The following is an 18,399-nucleotide window of genomic DNA, read 5'->3' as shown; positions in this document are numbered from 1 at the left end:
CGCCAGAAATGAGTGTGAGATTTGTTGTGCCAGCACAGCCTTTTTGAGCAAGACGCCTTGCAGGGTCCCAAAGAGTCATTTCTGGCAGAGTTTGGGGGAGAGAAAGAAAGACTTCTGCTGCTTCTGCTGCTGTCCTTGCATGCAGCCAAAAACAGAAGAAAGAAGTGGAAAGAAGCAGCCTGGTGGCCAGGCGAGACGTGTGGGGGAAGTTCCCCCCCCTCCGCCCTTTCCCCCCTCCCTTCACTATGTGTTGTTCGCAATGCAAGCGACGCAAGCCTTGTGTTCCTGCACAGCCTGGGTTAGTTAGTAATTGCACCTCGTACAATGAAATAAAACACCATCTTCAGTGCACATCATGACCATAAAAATAAACCCAAACATACATCTTCACACTCCACATTAATTGCTTGTGGGGGATTGCTTTGGGGGTGACATTTCTCTGCGGACCACCAAAATTTTCTGGTGGACCATCAGTGGTCCCCAGTTGGAGACCACTGCTCTAGTGCTACTGGCTGCTGCTGCTTTGTTGAGCTGCTGCTAGGGTTATGTGATCTTCATTTTCAACATACTGTGACAGTTTGCTAGCCACTTTTGCAATCCCTCATTTTCTCTACCACTTAGGAGCAAAGAGTTGACTCCTGCAAGAGTGGGCATACCAACTGGAAAAATGAGAACAACATTGACAGGTAGACTCGTTTCATATGTCAAGGAAGCTTTCGTTCTCTGCAGTCACAGCTTTCCTTTCAAGTAACGGAAGCATCAAGCAAGGTAGGAGGCCTCCTCAAGCCTACTTTATAAGCAGGAGCCAAAGTCTATGATGTCTCTTCGGTATCTACTTTCATTCCAACTCCCAAGTTCTCAGAACTGATAAAAAGTTTCCCAAGGAAGCTCTTTGGGAGACTTGAAAAATAGTTTTGAAGCCGAAATGTGGACCGAAATCATGGTCACCAATAGGCTTGGAGGCATTTTTACAATGTGAGGAGTCTCTCTCATGACCCTCACATTGTAAAAATGCCTCCAAGCCTATTGGTGACCATGATTTCGGTCCACATTTCGGCTTCAAAACTCCTCTCAAAACTAACACCTGAGGATTGTAACCCGGGAATTTTCCTTTTGCGATGAGAACTGTTGTATTTTTTTATTAGAAAATTTATATTGCCACCTATTCGCACATGGCGACTCAAGGCGGCTTACAGGGGTATAAAAACATCATATATATATATATATTTATTTATTTTGTCACCTATTCGCACATGGCGACTCAAGGCAGCTTACAGGAGTATAAAATCATATATATATGATTTATACATATACATATACATATACATATACATATACATATATATATATATATATATATATATGTTTTCTGAGGTTCTCGCGGGTATTTGTATGTGGATCTTTGGTTGTTCGGGTTTTCTCCCGTAAGATTCGAAGTATCTAGGCAACGTTTCGATGAAGTCTCATTCATCATCTTCAGGCTTCTGTCTCCGGCTCTGTGCTTCTCAGAGTGAAGTGAGATTGAGAAGCACAGAGCCGGAGACAGAAGCCTGAAGATGATGAATGAGACTTCATCGAAACGTTGCCTAGATACTTCGAATCTTACGCGGGAGAAAACCCGAACAACCAAAGATCCATATATATATATAAAAGAAAAGTAAATAATTATATAATAGCCTCCCGCCCCATAAGGACACGCACACAAACACCCTTCCATTCAATCAGCATGAACGTGAGGGACTTTCGCACATCTCCTCCTCCCGGCACAAAACAGAAAGCCCGGGAGAGAAGTCTTCGAGGCAAGAGCTGGGCCGGGAAAGAAAAAAAAAGACCCCGCCCTTTCCCACAGCTTTCCCGGGGAAGCTCAAGGGAACAGCTTCCCTCCTGGAGGTTTTGAAGAAGAGCCTGAGCAATCGTTTGACCGGGAAAGTATGAGGTCTCCTGCCTTGAGCAGTGAGGTTGGACTAGAAGACCTCTAAGATCCCTCCAGCCCTCTGAATCTCTGTTCTTTGCCTCAGCAGTCCTCCCCTCAAACTGCAACAGGGGAAAGGGAGCCACTTTGCGCCGCTTCCCCTCTTCCCGGCGCTCGCCCTCCTCGCAGCTGGCGGGAAAGCAGGAGGGGGGGGGGGGGACTGGCCTCGGTCGGGCTCTTCCGCGCCTTCCCGAGGGACCAGAGCGAAAGCAAGTCCAGCTCCTCACAAGGCAGAGAGAGGAGCGGAGGGGAATCCACGACAGGGCCAGGCTAGCCGGCGGGGCGGTCGCTTCAGCAGCTGCCCACACCCCCCCATCTCCTCCTCCCTCTCCGGGCCGAGTGCTGGGGAGGTGCTCGCTGCCGCAGCTTCCCTGCCCGCGGGGTTAGTCGGACAGTGCGAGGATTGCCGCCGCCGCCGCCCGCCGTTCCTCCTCGCCCCCTGGCAGTCTCTCTGGCGCTGGCGCTCGGCGGCATGGCGGGGAGCCTCCCGGGACTCTGCTGCGGGCTGCTGCTCCTGTTGCCGCTGGCTTCCCCGCAGCAGCCCCCAGCGCCGGCCCCGCCGCCGCCGCCGCTGCTCCAGCGGGGGAGCGTGTGGTGCCCCAGCCGCTGCCTCTGCTTTCGCACCACGGTGCGCTGCATGCACCTCATGCTGGAGAGCGTCCCGGCCGTGGCCCCGCAGACCACCATCCTGTAAGTGGGAGCGTCTTTTGGGGCGGCCAGAAGGGCACCGCCGAAGCCGGGGGTCGTCCTAGGTGCGGCCCTTTGTTTGCCGCTCGAGGGGCTCTTGCGGGTTAAGGAGGGGAGCTCAGCTGTGGGCTTTCTTTTGTTTGCTCCGGCCGCAATTTTCGTCGTTTGCTCTGCGAGGAGGTCTTTGGCCGCCATCCACCAGCTCCAAAAGTTGCAAGGCGGGGAGAGATCCACGACCCGGCGACGTTAAGTAGCCTTTAAATGGAGTTTTTAGCTGTGGGAAACTCGGAAAGGATTCGAGAGTTGGCGACTTTCCGGCTAAAAGTTAGCGTTGAAAAGTTAACCGCGTTTGTGACTTGCCTGGATTGTTTCCACTGTGTTCAATAACGGCAGGGGCTTCAGTTGAATTCGTGGTGGGCTTTTCACTGCACCAACTTCAATAGAAAAAGCCTTATGTGATTTCGTTTTTCGTAGTCATTTGGTTTAGACTTTCTTTTCTGAGTGTTTGACCTGTAAGCTTTTGTCTTTTTTAGGCACTTAACCACTAAGGCAAGCTTGTGCATCTTTTCCAAAGGCTTCGAAAAGTCTTTGTTCTACACTAGTGGCTTTCTACTTAACTGGAATTCAGAATATCTGTGGAAAGGTCCGATGGGATATCCTGAAAATCTTATAACTAGGCACAGTTGTAATTTTTATGCCTATATTCTCATTATGGGAATGTGACTTTTGTATATATGGTTTGTACTTGGGCCAAGGAGTTGGGAGTTTCACATGTGCCTTCAAAATTTTTGTAAACAAAACAGTCAGACATGAATATTTGTGTATGAATTTTAATTTTACCTCCTTTCCCCATTGTAACCAGTTACGATTCATGTTTTAAAACATAAATCTTATCAGTGGCATGTATGACATTTTTCATCAGAGAAGGAAACAACTATAAGGAATACTCCATTGACAGGGGTGTGTGTGTGTGTGTGTGTGTGTGTGTGTGTTTAAAAGCATCTATAAAACAAGCCTACTGTAGGTGAACAGTTAAAAATGGTGCTTGACAGTTAACATCAGTGCTTGACTTCACTGTTTGTAATCACATCCATTTGTATGCAGTTATCTGGAAGTGATCCTGTAGTCTCGAAATACTGAGATACATCTGTGTCCATTTCCGAAAAAGATGCATAAACCACCACCCACTTACCTTTACACTTGTGTATTGTATGGATGTGAACAAGATAGTTCCACATTTGCTACGAGTCCTCTAACCTAAGTCCTAGTCACTTGAGAAACACATTCATATAGTTCACTTGGCAGCAGTACAGAAATGACTTGTCACTGCCTTCTCGAAATCTTTTTTGTTGTTTCCCTATGTAGCCTCCAGTTCTGAGATTAAAAACTAAAGACATCTGCTCTTTCATATTGTGGTAATACTCTCACAAAAAGGCATAGCCTGAATTGACTTTCCCCAATTCCAAATGGGATGGACTCCTAACATTTCTGGCACCTAGCTATATTGGCTGGTAATTTAAGCTACGTTGTCCAAGTATGTCCCAGCATATTTGGACAACAGTGGAGAAGGTATTAGTGTACTCCATATGGAAAATTGCTTCAAAGTTACAGGAGTTAAAGTCTGCAAGAGCCAGTTCTTTACAGGCTGCTATATAAATATTTTAAATTTTCTGGCAGCCAGGTATCTGGGATTTTCTAAGAATTGACTTTTGGCATTTTTTTTAAAAAAAGTGTTTTCAATTCTTTCTCTTTTAAAAATATATAAATACAATATATACAAAACCATTGATTTTTTTAAATTACATGTAATGTTCATGTTCTTGTGCATCAACAAACTAAGACTCCAATGTTCAACTTTTTGACTTTTCAGACGTATTTCTGTCAGACAAGAATTACTTTTTCTTTATTTATTCAGAAATAAGTCCTCTTACATGTTTTGGGATAATTTTTCCAGATAAATATGCTTGGAACTGTGTCTACTTCTAAATGTTATGGTAATTAACCATACTGTAACATCTTATAAATCCTAGTGAAGAATTGCTTTTGAGTTGTTTAAATTCCTCTAAGAATATTTTCTTTTGTTTCATAAAACCAAAAAATAAAAAGTGCTATTTTGCCATTAATTGAGCCTTGGCTTAATACATGATCTTTTCATTGGATGTTCTTCAAAATTCTATAAAAGTTGTTAAATATCTGACTAATGTGGAAAATGGGTGCTTAATGTTTTTTGCATTACATTGAAAGACTACACTGACAGAGAACTTTTGTTTTGCTCAAAACATTCTTTATGACATTTCCTGTCATTCCCTTTTGCAAATGAACCTCAATGAGGCTTTATGTTGAAATTTTCTGTCAAGTCAGAAGTTTTAAATAGATCTATGAATAATAGTTGATTGATAAAAGTATTCATACAGATAGTCCTTGACTTACGACCCCAATTGACCCTGGAGTTTTGGTTGTAAATCATTGTATTAAAAAGTCTAGATGTTAGTCTTATGTCATATTCTGTAGATCAAGAATTGACAATCTGGTGGCATTACCTAGGTGCTTTAATAATAACCAACATAATCCTAGGTTATAGATCATGCTGGCTGAGATTTGTGAGAGTTGTGATGCAAAATATTCAGAGGGTATCATTGCATACTCCTGGTACAGAGACACCATTTGTTGAAAAATGAATAAGCTGGATTTGTATACACATCTGCCCAATAAATCTGAAACACCATTACTTTATTTTCCATGTTACATTATCAAAGTGCCTAAATTTTAATTATAATATGGACTTCATGATAGCACGTGTGTTTTCAATATTAAAGTATCATCAGATTTAAAATATATGAATGTCGTAATCTGTGTGTAAAATAATCGGGTTTCCTCTTGTTTCCATACTACATAGAACAGAAGAAATTTTATTTGTTTTTGGTCTGTCTAAAGCTTGTCCATGATGTTGGATGTCATAGTTTGAAGGCAAATTGCTACGACTGAGATAGGAATTAAGCATCGTAAGCATTCCAGCAGAGTGTATTCTATGAACAAAACCACTGTGCTTTATCTCACTGGTTTACAAGATGTTGAAACAGCAATTTATGGCTTGTTAAATGAAGTGTTATGTGTGGAAACAGTCTTGCAAAATAAAGTAGGAAAGTCTTTGTTTTAAGTCTAGATTGGTATAAAATTGTGCCATTGGTCTGGCAATCTTGCAAATTGAAGAAGTAAAATAGAAATGCCTCCTATTTCTGTAACTTTCTGCAATTTGAGTGAATTTTATGCTGATGACATAAGATTCCTCCTCTTTCTATTCTTTTAGTCTCTATGATTGAAAATCCTCAAATCCCTCAAATCCAGGGTTTTGAGAATCTTTTAGTCTTTATGATTGCGAATCCCCAAATCCAGGGTTTTCCGAATTCTGAGTTGCTTTGGTTCTCTGCTGCATCCCCAAATGTCAATAAAATATGGGCACCTTAACAGGAGTTAAGAACTTTATTTTTCTTTATTTCACCAAAGTTGAATTCTGGTTTAATGAAATCAAAGCTTTTCATTTCACTACGATTTGCAGCATTCTCACTAAGACAAAAAAATATCTAACTTTATGTATTTGGTCCCCCTGATTTCTCTAGTTAATATTATAAGTAAATTGGTTTTTCCAGTAAAGGTTGCAAGTTGCTTATTATTGTCAGATCACTAGTAGGGACTAGTTTGCAGTAGAAATTTTTGTCTTCTTTTACCTTAGCAATTTCCACAGTTCGTTCTGACAACTTCTATTTCTTCATCTTTGGCAAAGTCTTTGATATTCATCCTTGATGACTCCCTTAGGTGAATTCCACAATTCCTAATCAGGGAGATTCAGGACTTCAGGGTGAATTGTGATGTTCTCTTTGAAAATGATAGTCGTGTGGTTAAGATCATATCCCAGAAACTCTAGCTTAAATTTGATTTTTCCATATTCCATTTGCTGATATCTGTATGTATGTATGTATGTATGTATGTATATATATATGCATCATTTTGGCTGTTTTAATTGATAAGGTAATAATATAAGCAGCATCAATCACAATGGTATCCTTCTGGATCAAATTAGGGGAGTGGGAGGCACATTTTTGTGGTCTCCCTTTCTCCGGGGTTGCTTTCAGGCTGTGTTGGTGCAGGAGGAAAGGTCTTTGCTGGATTCCACAGGTTCCATCTTCTCCTCACTCCTGTTTAACAACTACATGAAGTTCCTGGGTGAGGTCATCCATCAAGTTGAAAAAAAAATATGGTATGCGATCTGAAATTTTAAAACGGTGAAAATAATAAAATAAAAATAGGTGTGCATTTATATCACAAGACAAGCTACTCAGAGGAGTTTGGCTAAATTGGCCAAGTGTTCTTCCTTGCTCTTTGTCGAAAAGGGATTTGTTCAAATGTTGATGGAGAGGCAGAAATGAGAGAAAAAAAAACTCCTTTATTAAATGAAGAGCTGGACAAGCAAACAGAGCAACCAAAAAGGAGTAGCCTCTTTTCCTCTTCATACAAAGAGAGTTACTTCGTTTTACAGAAAAAGTGTATGTGTATAGGTACTGTGAGGGGATGTTAGATGGACTGTTATACCTCACTTGAAAGAAAGAAGATGGCCCCCACCCCCAAAAGTTAGGAAAGAAAATAGGCAAAACAATTATTGGAGGGGAACAGAATCACATGATCTTGATGTAACTGATTCAGAACAAGTATGACCAGTGCTTAATTTTTGAAAATGGGAATAGTGAGGCTTTAATTTATATAGGAGTTGTGCTTACATTATATCAAGTATGTACATTTCCATACTATATTTCCATATTAACCTCCAAGTTTGTACATTGATAAATAAATGCATTTGGACACTGTTGTATTCTAAGAGTCTGCACCCTGGATCTTTTCAGTAATTAACAATGCTGCTTCCGCACCTTTCTCTATTCTTTCTCTATTCAATCAAATCCTCAGACCGCTGAGCAAACAGATCTAAGGTACAGAGCTTGTCAATGTGCTTTGCAAAACTTTTTCTTCCGGCAGTTAAAAAAAGGAGTGTGCTCTTATTTATATATTGGTCTAAGAGTTCACCAATACCAGACGTCATGGCAGGCATGGTGGTAAATACTTAGTTGTGCAGGCATTTCTCGCTATATTCTGGAACTTGCTTACAACAGAAATTCACAGGCTTTGTTGCTGATAAAATTTAAACCATATGTATGCAGAAGATCTGCCTACCATGGAAATAGGAATCAAAATTTATAGGTAGGATTCTCCTTCAATTCTAGGATTTTTCTTCTCACCTGTTTCAAAATGTGGCTGTTCTTTTCCTTATGTTGAATTGGCGTTGAATTGAGTTAATATTACAGTAATATAAAGATGGATCTAATGCTATATCACATTTTGTTTTCAGCATCGTAAACACAATTTTCTAGATGCTGCTTATAATTATTGGCTAAACATTTTATCAATAGGTTTTTGCTGTTTTTTTTCCTGATTCTTATGTTACCATTTATTTCTGATTCTGCAGGGAGCTCATTGTGTAAATCAAAGAAATTTCTGGATGAAAAGTGGGGTATAAATTTAGTAGTTAAAAAAAATCTGATCAATTCTGGTTTACATGACACTATCCATTATATCTATATGTATATACATGGATAGCACTTAGCACTTAGACTTATATACTGCTTTACAGTGCTTTACAGCCCTCTCTTAGCAGTTTAGAGAGTCAGCATATTGCCCCCCAACAATTTTGGGTATTCATTTTACCCATCTCAGAAGGATGGGAGGTTGAGTCAACCTTCAGCCTGGTGAGATTTGAACTGCCAAATTCCAGGCAGCTGGCAGTCAGCAGAAGTGGCCTGCACCATAACCACTGTGCCACCTTGGTTCATGGATAGATCCAGTATATAAATATACTCAGAGATGTTGGTAGCCGGATCCATTTTACATCCATGTTATACACTATTATATCCATATATAACATTATACGTATGATACATGTGTGTGTGCGTTTATGTGTGTGCGTGTGTGTATGTATCCATATTATATATAAATAACATATACTAATAACATTTTACCTTTGACTACTTAAAAATGAGAAGGGATTTTCTTGCCTTTTCTTTTTTTTAATGAAGTAATTTTATTTATTGATTGTGAGATTGCTCTATCACCAAAAGAAGGGGTGGGGCTGTTTTCCCCATCATATGCTCCAAAGTTTAAAACACTAGAAGAAGGTTTAATCGCTTTTATGGGGCAGGATACTTGACTCTAAAGCTATGGGTTATGGGACTTTTATTTGTTTGACATGCTGATGTTAGGGAAAGGACACCAGATAAAGATATCCCTTGATAAGATAGGTAATGGTAGCAGTAAATACCAGGTACATATGAAAAAGGGAGGGGCAAGATGTGTAAAACCCAGAGTATTTTGAGGTAGACATAAAAGAAAGTGGGGAAAATGCAATGATGGCCATAAATGACAAGGTGGTTCCAAGCAAAAGCAAAAAAATGAGTCCTGGCTCAGCTGGAATGGAATGTGAGAGATGTTGGGAGGAAGGCACCTCATAGGCTACCAACTTTGGGTTCTTGTTGTCCTGCAGCTCTTGTTGCTTGGAGCAGTTGATTCCTTTCAAAAGAGAGTTGAGCTAAATGAAAGTCTAAGACCCAAGCAAAGAGATGGAGAAAGCCTGCAGACTTGCTTTCATTTGGACAGCTGCGACGCTGCCGTTGTTGCAGTCGCCTATTTATCTTCTGCTAGCATTCTTCTAATTTGAGGGAAAGTTATTTTTCATCAAGTAGTGCATATAAGCATTTATAACTCTGTTAGAAAGCGTAGAATGAAAGAGAATTGTATGTTGTTGAAAGGTAGGAAAAATAGTATTAAAGGGCCAGCTGCAGTGGATCAGCCTTATACTGAAGGATTACTGTTAGGTTTCATTGCAAAGAACCTATTTAGGTTACTGAGCATGATTCCCACATTAGAATAGCTTGCTTTGAAATTTAAAGTTAGGAAAAACAACTCAATCCACTAAAGTCTGTCTCTTATCATGTCAGAAATAGGTCTAACATGAAGAAAGAGTCACTTATTACATATGCCTCACTTATGCATACACAGAACTACTGGTAGTGATGCTATCGGGACAGGAGCAAGAGGCAGAGATGAGCTTCATTCAGCAGAAGGAGCAGTATATGGACTCCGGATGTGTCAGAGATCACTTACCACATTAATGTGGTAAGCCCTCCACATGACCATTACATCTAGCATTAAAAAATACATTATGCTACTGCAGTTTGCCACCTGCTTGCCTAAACAACTTCTGATTGTAGCTTTACTTACTGATGAGATCTGTTAATAACCTTCTATTGTCAGATCTATTTGTTAAGCTTCATTGCTAAAATACAGTGAGTAATATCAACAGTACCTATCTGCTGACTGAAATCCATCTGCCAAAGAATGGATTCTTTCACCCCTTTGTTGATGAAATCTTCAGATTTACTGTGACTCCGATGTCAGCAAAGGGAAAGGGTAGTGAGGAAAAGATTGGAAGGTCCTTTAGGAAGGTAGCCTAGGGACTCCTTTACATTATTTGTAAATGCCCCATTTGTATCCATTCCTTTTTTTTCATTCTAGAATTATCCTACGTGGTTAATTTCCAAATTGTAATGATGGCATAGTTAAAAGTTAAGATGTACCATTAGCATCTCAGGTTATGAAGTACAGGTAGTCCTCAACTTATGACCATAATTGAGCCCAGAATTTATATTGTTGTGAGTTTTGCCCCACTTTATGACTTTTCTTGCCTCAGTTGTTAAGTGAATCACTGCACTTGTTAAGTTAGTAACCCAGTTGTTAAGTGACCCCTCACATCCCGGACATAAATTATTTCAACTCCTTATCTCAAAACAACACTATAGAGCACTGCACACCAGAACAACTAGACACAAGGAAAGTTTTTTCCTGAATGCCATCAGTCTGCTAAACAACTAATTCCCTCAACACTATCCAACTATTTACAAAGTCTGCACTATTAATACTGTTAATCTTCTCATCACTCCTTATCACCCCTCCCCTCCCACTTTTGACTGTAGCTTTGTTGCTTGTATCTTATGATCTATATTGACTGTTTCCTAGTATGATTTGATTGCTTATTGTACCCTATGACTGTTATTAAGTGTTGTACCTGATGATTCTTGACTCTTGATGAATGTATCTTTTCTTTTATGTATACTGAGACCATTTGCACCAAGACAAATTCCTTGTGTGTCCAATCACACTTGGCCAATAAAGAATTCTATTCTATTCTATTCTATTCTATCTGGCTTCCCCATTTGACTTGGTTTTTCCGAAGGTAGCAAAAGGGGATCATGTGACTCTAGGACACTGCAACCGTCATAAATATTAGTTGCTTAGCATGTGAACTTTGATCACATGATCATGGAGATGCTGCAAAGGTTGTAACTGAAAAACTGTGTAAGTCCCTCTTTTCAGTGTCATTGTAACTGAGTAGTCCCTAAATGAACAGTTGTAAGTCAAGAACCACCTGTATTCTGCAAGCAAGTTGAATCAACTGTGCTTGAGGGAATCATCTTTTCATGAGGCACCAGTGCATCAATGCAGTTCAAGTGAACAGCAGCGCCTGGCTAAACTTGGCTCACTTTGGGAAAGTTAAACAAGGTGAGGCCTGATCATTATTTGAATTGGAAACCACCAGGGCTACAGGCAAACTGGACTTAGAAATTGAAAAAAAACCCATGACATTATAGTAAACCGTTTAAGTTTTGTTGCCAAGACTGACTATGATTGGGTCCATGAAGTCATCAGAGCTAGGCTCGGTTTGAAGGAGACTTTCAGTCATGAAGAAGTTCAATATAAATGCAAAATTCCAGCTGAGTTTTCAGGAGAAAACAGTTGGAAACCTTGTCCCAAAGATGCTTTTTTCAAAAGGCAACTGGACTTTCTTTGATTTTCATTGAAGATGTTCTGAAGAAGCTTCTTGGATGAAACATCTTCAAGGTAAAACAAAGAAAGCCCAGTTGCCTTTTGAAAAAGTACCTTGGGACAACCATGACCTGGATGACTGAGAATCTCCAAAGACAGTTGGAAACCCTAGCTGTCTCAGAAGGTTTCCACCCCACCCCACCCCTCATGCCTATTTTCTCTCCAATTCCTCTTTCCCAACCTTTCAAGATTTGTGAGATTTCAACTCCTAGGGATTCTAGAATCTATTTGGGAACCATTATGCCAAGAGCGATTAGGGAAAGGTCTCCTTCCCAATCCTTTCTCCTGTTCTGTTTCCTGTTTCCCCAGGCTGCTTTGTTTTAAATCCATTAGGAAACTTTGCATAAACTGGAGACTCTGCTATCATTTTGGCTCGACCTATGCTGTAGGGCTTGGTTTACTTGTTATCATTCATTTTATTGAAGAGCCCCAGTTGCAGGAAAGGTATCCTAATAAATGTAGATGTAACAGGAGCAGCGTGTTTTACTACTGGCAGTAAACCTCAGCTCAGCAGATATTATAACTGAAGAAGAAAACTCTGCATTTTTAATACAAGTAGCTTTTCATGCCTTAAGGACTAAAATATTTATTATGACACTAACTTTTAAGAACTCTACTTCATTTTATCAAATATATATACTGGCACAACATGGAAAAACTTAGCCATCCCTTCTTCTAGTCAGGATATTCAGTTTTGAATGCTAGCAGCGTGCAACCCAGGATGTTTGGTGTGTTATGTGTTAGTTATTTTTTTAAAAAAACAAAAAACCTCCCCAGCTGCCCTAAAGAAATGGGGAGGCTATTTCTTCCTGTTCCCTGACTTTAATTTTTTTTCTTACTTCCACAAGAGAACTGTAAGTCTTGATGAATTCCCTCCAAATTCCTTTGTATGAGAATGGCAGTTAAGTTTTTGGTATCTGAGAAAGACAAGTTCTAGGGATTTTGTATCTTAAAGTTAGTGCAAAGTTAAAAATCCTAAAAACTTTATAAGATGGTAGCATTTACCTACTTTATGTTATACATCTCAATATTCTGTATATTTAGATAAGACTAGCCACATTTATGTTCACAATTTTGATGTACATTAGATTCCTTCCCTAAACCACCTCTATCATCTGGGAAAATGGATAAATATTGAAACACTGCATTAATTCTATAATTTGCTGTATTGTTTGTGAACATTTATTTAAATTGCAATTCGTTTGCTGTTTGAGTCCAAAGTTATATTATCATCTCTAAACTATCATTACATACAACATCATGTAGCCTTTCTATAAACAATGCCACTTTTATTGTATTCTTTACATTATTACAAGCAATAAAATCCAAAGAGAGTTGTTTCCTCAGGCCCTTGACTCATACCACTTTTATTGAGCTACTGCATTTCAGCCATTGGGTCACAGCTCTGCACTCAAGTTTTGTTTTCTTTATAGCCAGAAGCTTTAGTTTTATCTTCCATTTTTCTTTTTCTGTAACAACCATTCAATCAGCTCTAAAGTTTATCTGGTGAAACAGTTGCATCACTCCAATATATCAAGTATTCTTCTATTCCATAAAATTAGCAACTTGCATATTTGTATTTAGTTTCAATTTTAGAATACCGAATGTTTGCATCTGTTTTTGACCTTAATTGTTGCCAGGACACAAGTTGTACTGTTGAGTTGCATGTTCTAATTTGCACTCAGGCACAGTGGATTAATAGGCTCAGGCTGTTAACAAACATATATGAGACTAAGAAAACAGTCTTGGAAATGGCAGACACAGCTGTGGAATTTGCAGGAGTCATATTTTCCCTCTGGCTTTTTCTGGGGAAGAGTATTCTGGGCAGATTGAGAAAGTAATGATAAAGAAGAGGCTTTGTATAGCACTGAATTGCTCATTAGTTACAGTTCAAATGGAAGTGGGATATTTCAAATGAGGAACTTTGATCCACAGTATATTCCATCAAAATGCACCAATTAAATGACACTCTGGCCATCTTTGATAATGTCTTTAGATAGGGCTAGCCATGATTTGAAGCTTTTTATTTAAAGCAATTATGAATGTTCTTAATTTTTTAAAAGCTGAGCATTCTCCTTAAATTCTGTCTGAATACCACAGCAAAATACTGTCCTGGAAATAAGAAAAGGCCTCATCTTGATCTTTTTTTTTTAAAAAAATTATCCATCTCACTAGAATATATAAAGCAAATGTACCCTCTGGTACTGTTCATTCAACAAAGGAGACACTGTATTGAATTAAGGCTAAACATACCCGTTCAGATGAAAAATTAATAATAGTGATAAAAAATTAAGTTGTGAATTATTAACACTTCTGTAATGATTTTGACTGGGTTCTTTAAATTCTGGAACTAAAAAAACCTATATCTCTTAACCTACTGGTGGCTGTTTGTCTTTTATAGAGGACTTGTATCTTGGAAGAACTATCTTGACTATTATTATTGCTTATTTTGATTGATTTTATAATTTGATGAAATTGTAGTCCACCAAGAGTCTTTTGATTATCAGGAATTATTTAATGGATTAGTGGGCAGATGAATGAATTAATTGAATGAGTGATTGTTTATTGTTTGTGGGCTAAAAAGTCATTTTCAAGTCCTAGCCACCCCATATATTTTCTTCAAGAAATAAAAATACAGTGCTTGGGAAAGTCCAGTAAAAAAGACAAAGGCAACGCATTTTAAAATGGTCAGACCTTTCTGTTTTTCCGAGTACTTGAGGTACATAATGTAGTGAAAGTATGAATTATTATACATACAAGATTCTTGGAGGTTTCTGCTAATCTTGCTGTCCATCTGCAGAATCCAGAGTAATGTATCCAAAATGCCACAGAGGGGGAACAATGGAAGAATACTGTCCTCAGGCTCTTCAGGAGAACTTCTTAGAGGAATCTGGAGTTTTTGACATCAGGCAAAATCAACAATAGGCGCAGAGGCAGTATGTTTCTGACTGTTACTTTTCAAAAGATAAAAATAGGGGTCTTTTGCTCAGTGTAAGACCTAGCTAGATAAGCAGTGCTAGACTAACAAACATTCTTGGTCTGTAAGTGCCTCATTTTTCTGAGGTTAGTGAAAAATAAATAGTTGTGAATAGATGTTCTTGACAGATGTTGATGATTATAATTATTCATGGTTGATGGTATGTGTGCAAGAGAAACATCTTATGTTCTTGTGCATGAGAGAGAGAAATGCTACACTGATTAATGTGTTCTCCCTTTGGTTCCTAATTTGAACATACGAAGGAGATTAAATCTATTTGATTCTTTCTGGACTCCAAAGCTTGACAACTTCAGTTTCGATAGTACTCAGCTTTATTTCACATATTCAGGGACTATAAGTTACACTGATATGGAAACTTTTCTTGGGGATATCTGTTTCTCCAGGTGAGGTATATTTTGGCTAGATAACATTTTTGTCCTTGCATTTTCCTCTCAATTAGCTATGGGCATCAGTTGATGACAGAGATACGAACATTTAAAATATCTGGAGGGAGCCAGAGGAGGGAAATTTGGTTTGTGTCTGGAGAAACAACACAGCTGTCTATATAACAACTTTATTTGCAGCTGGTTGTGGGATATTAGCTCTTTCTTGTTCTGCAGTTTGGATTCTGTGGAGTTACTAAAAGAATAAAAAGTAAAGTCCAAGTTTGATTTCTGGTGTCTATATATATAGATTTATATGATCTTTTTGGCAACAATATGGAAGTGGTTTCTAATTGCCTTCTTCTGACATATTTTTCAACTTTGCAGGCTAGGGATTAGGGATTTCTTGATAATATTCTGAGTTGATCTAAGCTTACTTAGTTTGATATCAGCCCAGCTAGGCTAGATGCTGTGACGTAATAATCTCAACTGGAATACAAAGATCTTTCTGTACTGCCATGGCCCTACTATAATATCTCATTATAATTTTTTGACTTCTAGCAACAAGTACAGGTATTTTTCACTTAACAGCCTCAATTAGGACTAGCAACTCTGTCAGTAAATAACACAACAGTTAAGTGAGACAACACGAGACAGTGACAGACATACAGCCTCATTTCTGCCATGGTCATTAAGCAAATAACTATGGATTATTGAGTCATCTCATGAGCACAACTTGTGATTTTACTGTCTTCATTGTCTCTCTTTAGCAGAAACCATCTGTGAAGCATGCAAATGACAAACATGTGAACATGGGACACTGGAACGGTTATAAACACTATTTGGGTAGTCCTGAATCTCGATTATATGACCATAAGTGCGAGCACCAGTTGCACAGTTATTTTTTCAGCACCATTGTAACTTCAAATGGTTGCTAAACAGGGCAGTTGTTAACTACGGACTTCCTGTAATATAGCCTTTACATTCATGGTACCTTCAGAAATTATGTCATTGACTTGCTTCATAGTTCAGAATTTCTTTAAGATACCCAGGCTGTTAGTAGTGTTTGGTGGTAATCTGAAGACTTTGAATTTTATAGACATGTTCTTTATTCATTATCCTGTTGATGTTTTAGTATTGACTGCTTATGCCAAAAAGTTGAATGTAAATGTTTAAAAGGAGCCAATTAAATCTTCTCCAAATTTCCTTTACTGACAAACTTCTGTGCAATATTTTAGAAAAGAATGAATAAATAGTTGTAGACTAGGTCTAAATTCTCTTGGCATATACTGATGTGGAGCTTTATGATTGTTTGCAATATTGGCAGTGTTTCTCCTATGCACCAAATCTATACAGACTCAATTTTTATAAGCCTATATTTGTTTTTCTGCACCTGTATCCTGTTTCCATAACAGTGAAAAAAAGAGACTGTTGACAAGGATTACATTCTTTCCCCTTCCCTTGAGCATTTGGTGCATTGTTGCCCAGAATCCTTTATTAATTTTGTTTTGTGGGATTTATGTGTGATCCAATAATGAATCACCTAGCTCATATAGCTTTTTGTCTGCTTTTCTTAAAATTAACTTAGAATAAAATAAATTGAAGTATCACCAACAGAGGGAATATTTATATGTTGAATTCTTCTGCTAAAAGAACACTTTACATTATTGTAGGAAAATGTCTACAACTGAGAAAGTCTTGCATATGTAGAATTTGTGGGAGAAGTAAGACCGTTCCTTGTTATTGTAAAGGGGAAATAACTCTGTAATCTGTGAGGCAAAATAAGAGGAAGGACACTTAAGAATAGGAATGTAAGGAGCATAAGGATGCTGGGTCAGAACAGCTGACCTCTTGAAGCCTTAAAAATTCCTCTCAGAAGAATTCCTAGATTCCATCCACAACCTCTTGTTTGTTAAACACTTTTTAAGGCGTCCCCCTTCCACTCAGAGTGATTGTGGAACTGCTGTCTTGTGACACTTTGTAAATGTAGTTTGGAATTGGAGAGAATCCTTCAGAACAGGAAAGCTAACAGAAGCAGGTGCAAGCTATGTTAACATTACACAAATGGCTGGTATATTTTGAAGATTTATTTGCTAGAAGAGTTCTAAATGTATTATGTTTCAGATCAACAGTAAAGGCACCCTTGAGTCCAGGTGTGTTCCTGTTAATGACAGCATCTGAACTGTTTTCTTAGCAGTGTTGCAGAAGCCATGCGATTATTGACTGATACCCATTCATTAGCCTTGGAACACCTCGGCCAGGCGTGGGGAACGATGGCCCTTTGGACCTCAACTCCCAGAATTTCTGAGCAAGCCTCGGTGGCCATAGTTCCCCACCTCTGATTTAGGCAATCTTCCATCCAACTATTAAGCATGGCTGACTCTATTTAGTATTTGAGAGCAGCCAAGGTTGGTTCAGTGCTACCATACCATATGGGCCTCCCTATTGCATTACTGTATTTTTGTGTGAAGCCACAAAACTCAAGTCCATAAATGTAATAACATTTCCAATTGCTGGAAAATTTAATATTCAAATCTGTGCAAATATTATGTGTAGTTTCTTGAAGTTAGTAGACTAACATGCTAAAACTTTTAGAAGGAATATATGAAATAAACTGAACACAGGCTTAGAAACTACTAGAGTTAGAACCCAGCCAGATTTAAGTAGACCTTTCTTGATGAATATATTGACAATAATCGAAATTGCTTGTGTTACAAATCAGAAGTTGTGCAATTCAAAGACTGAAAAATGTTCAGAGAGCACCAAGGACTCCTCAAAGCTATCAAAATCTATGCACACACAACATTATACATTCACATTGGCACAAAATAATTTATGCTGTCCAATAACCAAAATGAAGACCTGACTTGACATTTAACAAAAATAGAACATTCTAAGGTTTTATATTATTAGTATTTAAAATGTAGGTGTGTGTGTGTGTGCATGCGTGTGTGTATGTATTAGAAACTAAATCTTGTTCACATTATTTCAAACTATACTTTAACATATACTTTCAAAGTTGCTCACCAAATCTAGCATTGTATTACTGACATCATGTCGTTATGCTGACTCGGTTGTATAACTTCTTTTGTCTGGTTTTACATGTACTAAACTGAGCCTTGTTTTTTACTATCCTGATGTCTGCTTTTCATTTCCTGCCTCAGTGTCCTTGAATAAAAGAATAAGCATATATAAGCAATGTAGACTTGCTGGCTGGCAGCTGGGGATCTTTTATCATTCATTGCAGAAACACAGCAAAGACGTAGTGAATACATTGGAAGGAAGAAAAAAACCCTTCTTTCATGTTGACATTATTTTTAGTTGTTTTTTTCCTTCATTCACTCCCACAAATGGCAGATTATTTAATCTTTTTTCCTAGGAAGGTCCTGCCGTAAGAT

The 18,399-nt window shown here is 38.6% G+C and overlaps 1 protein-coding gene across 3 annotated transcripts in view; it reads left to right on the top strand.

Moving 5' to 3' along the window:
- Positions 1-2,287: 2,287 nt before the first annotated feature.
- The window catches only part of PXDN (peroxidasin), an 86,504-nt gene continuing 70,392 nt past the window's right edge, over positions 2,288-18,399 (top strand). Inside the window, exon 1 of one of the 3 annotated variants that reach the window (XM_087916611.1) lies at positions 2,288-2,662. In XM_087916611.1, the coding sequence (XP_087772737.1) occupies positions 2,445-2,662 (218 nt within the window). In that variant the 5' untranslated portion in view covers positions 2,288-2,444. The remainder of the gene's footprint in view (positions 2,663-18,399) is intronic. The other 2 variants (XR_015740139.1, XM_087916602.1) reach the window with 2 other exon arrangements.

Source organism: Pseudonaja textilis, chromosome 1 (genome assembly GCF_049901715.1).
Source record: "Pseudonaja textilis isolate UNSWEBS1 chromosome 1, rPseTex1.2, whole genome shotgun sequence".
NCBI lineage: Eukaryota > Metazoa > Chordata > Lepidosauria > Squamata > Elapidae > Pseudonaja > Pseudonaja textilis.
Note: the sequence above shows the minus strand (reverse complement) of the source record. Positions and strands in the feature narration are given on the sequence as shown.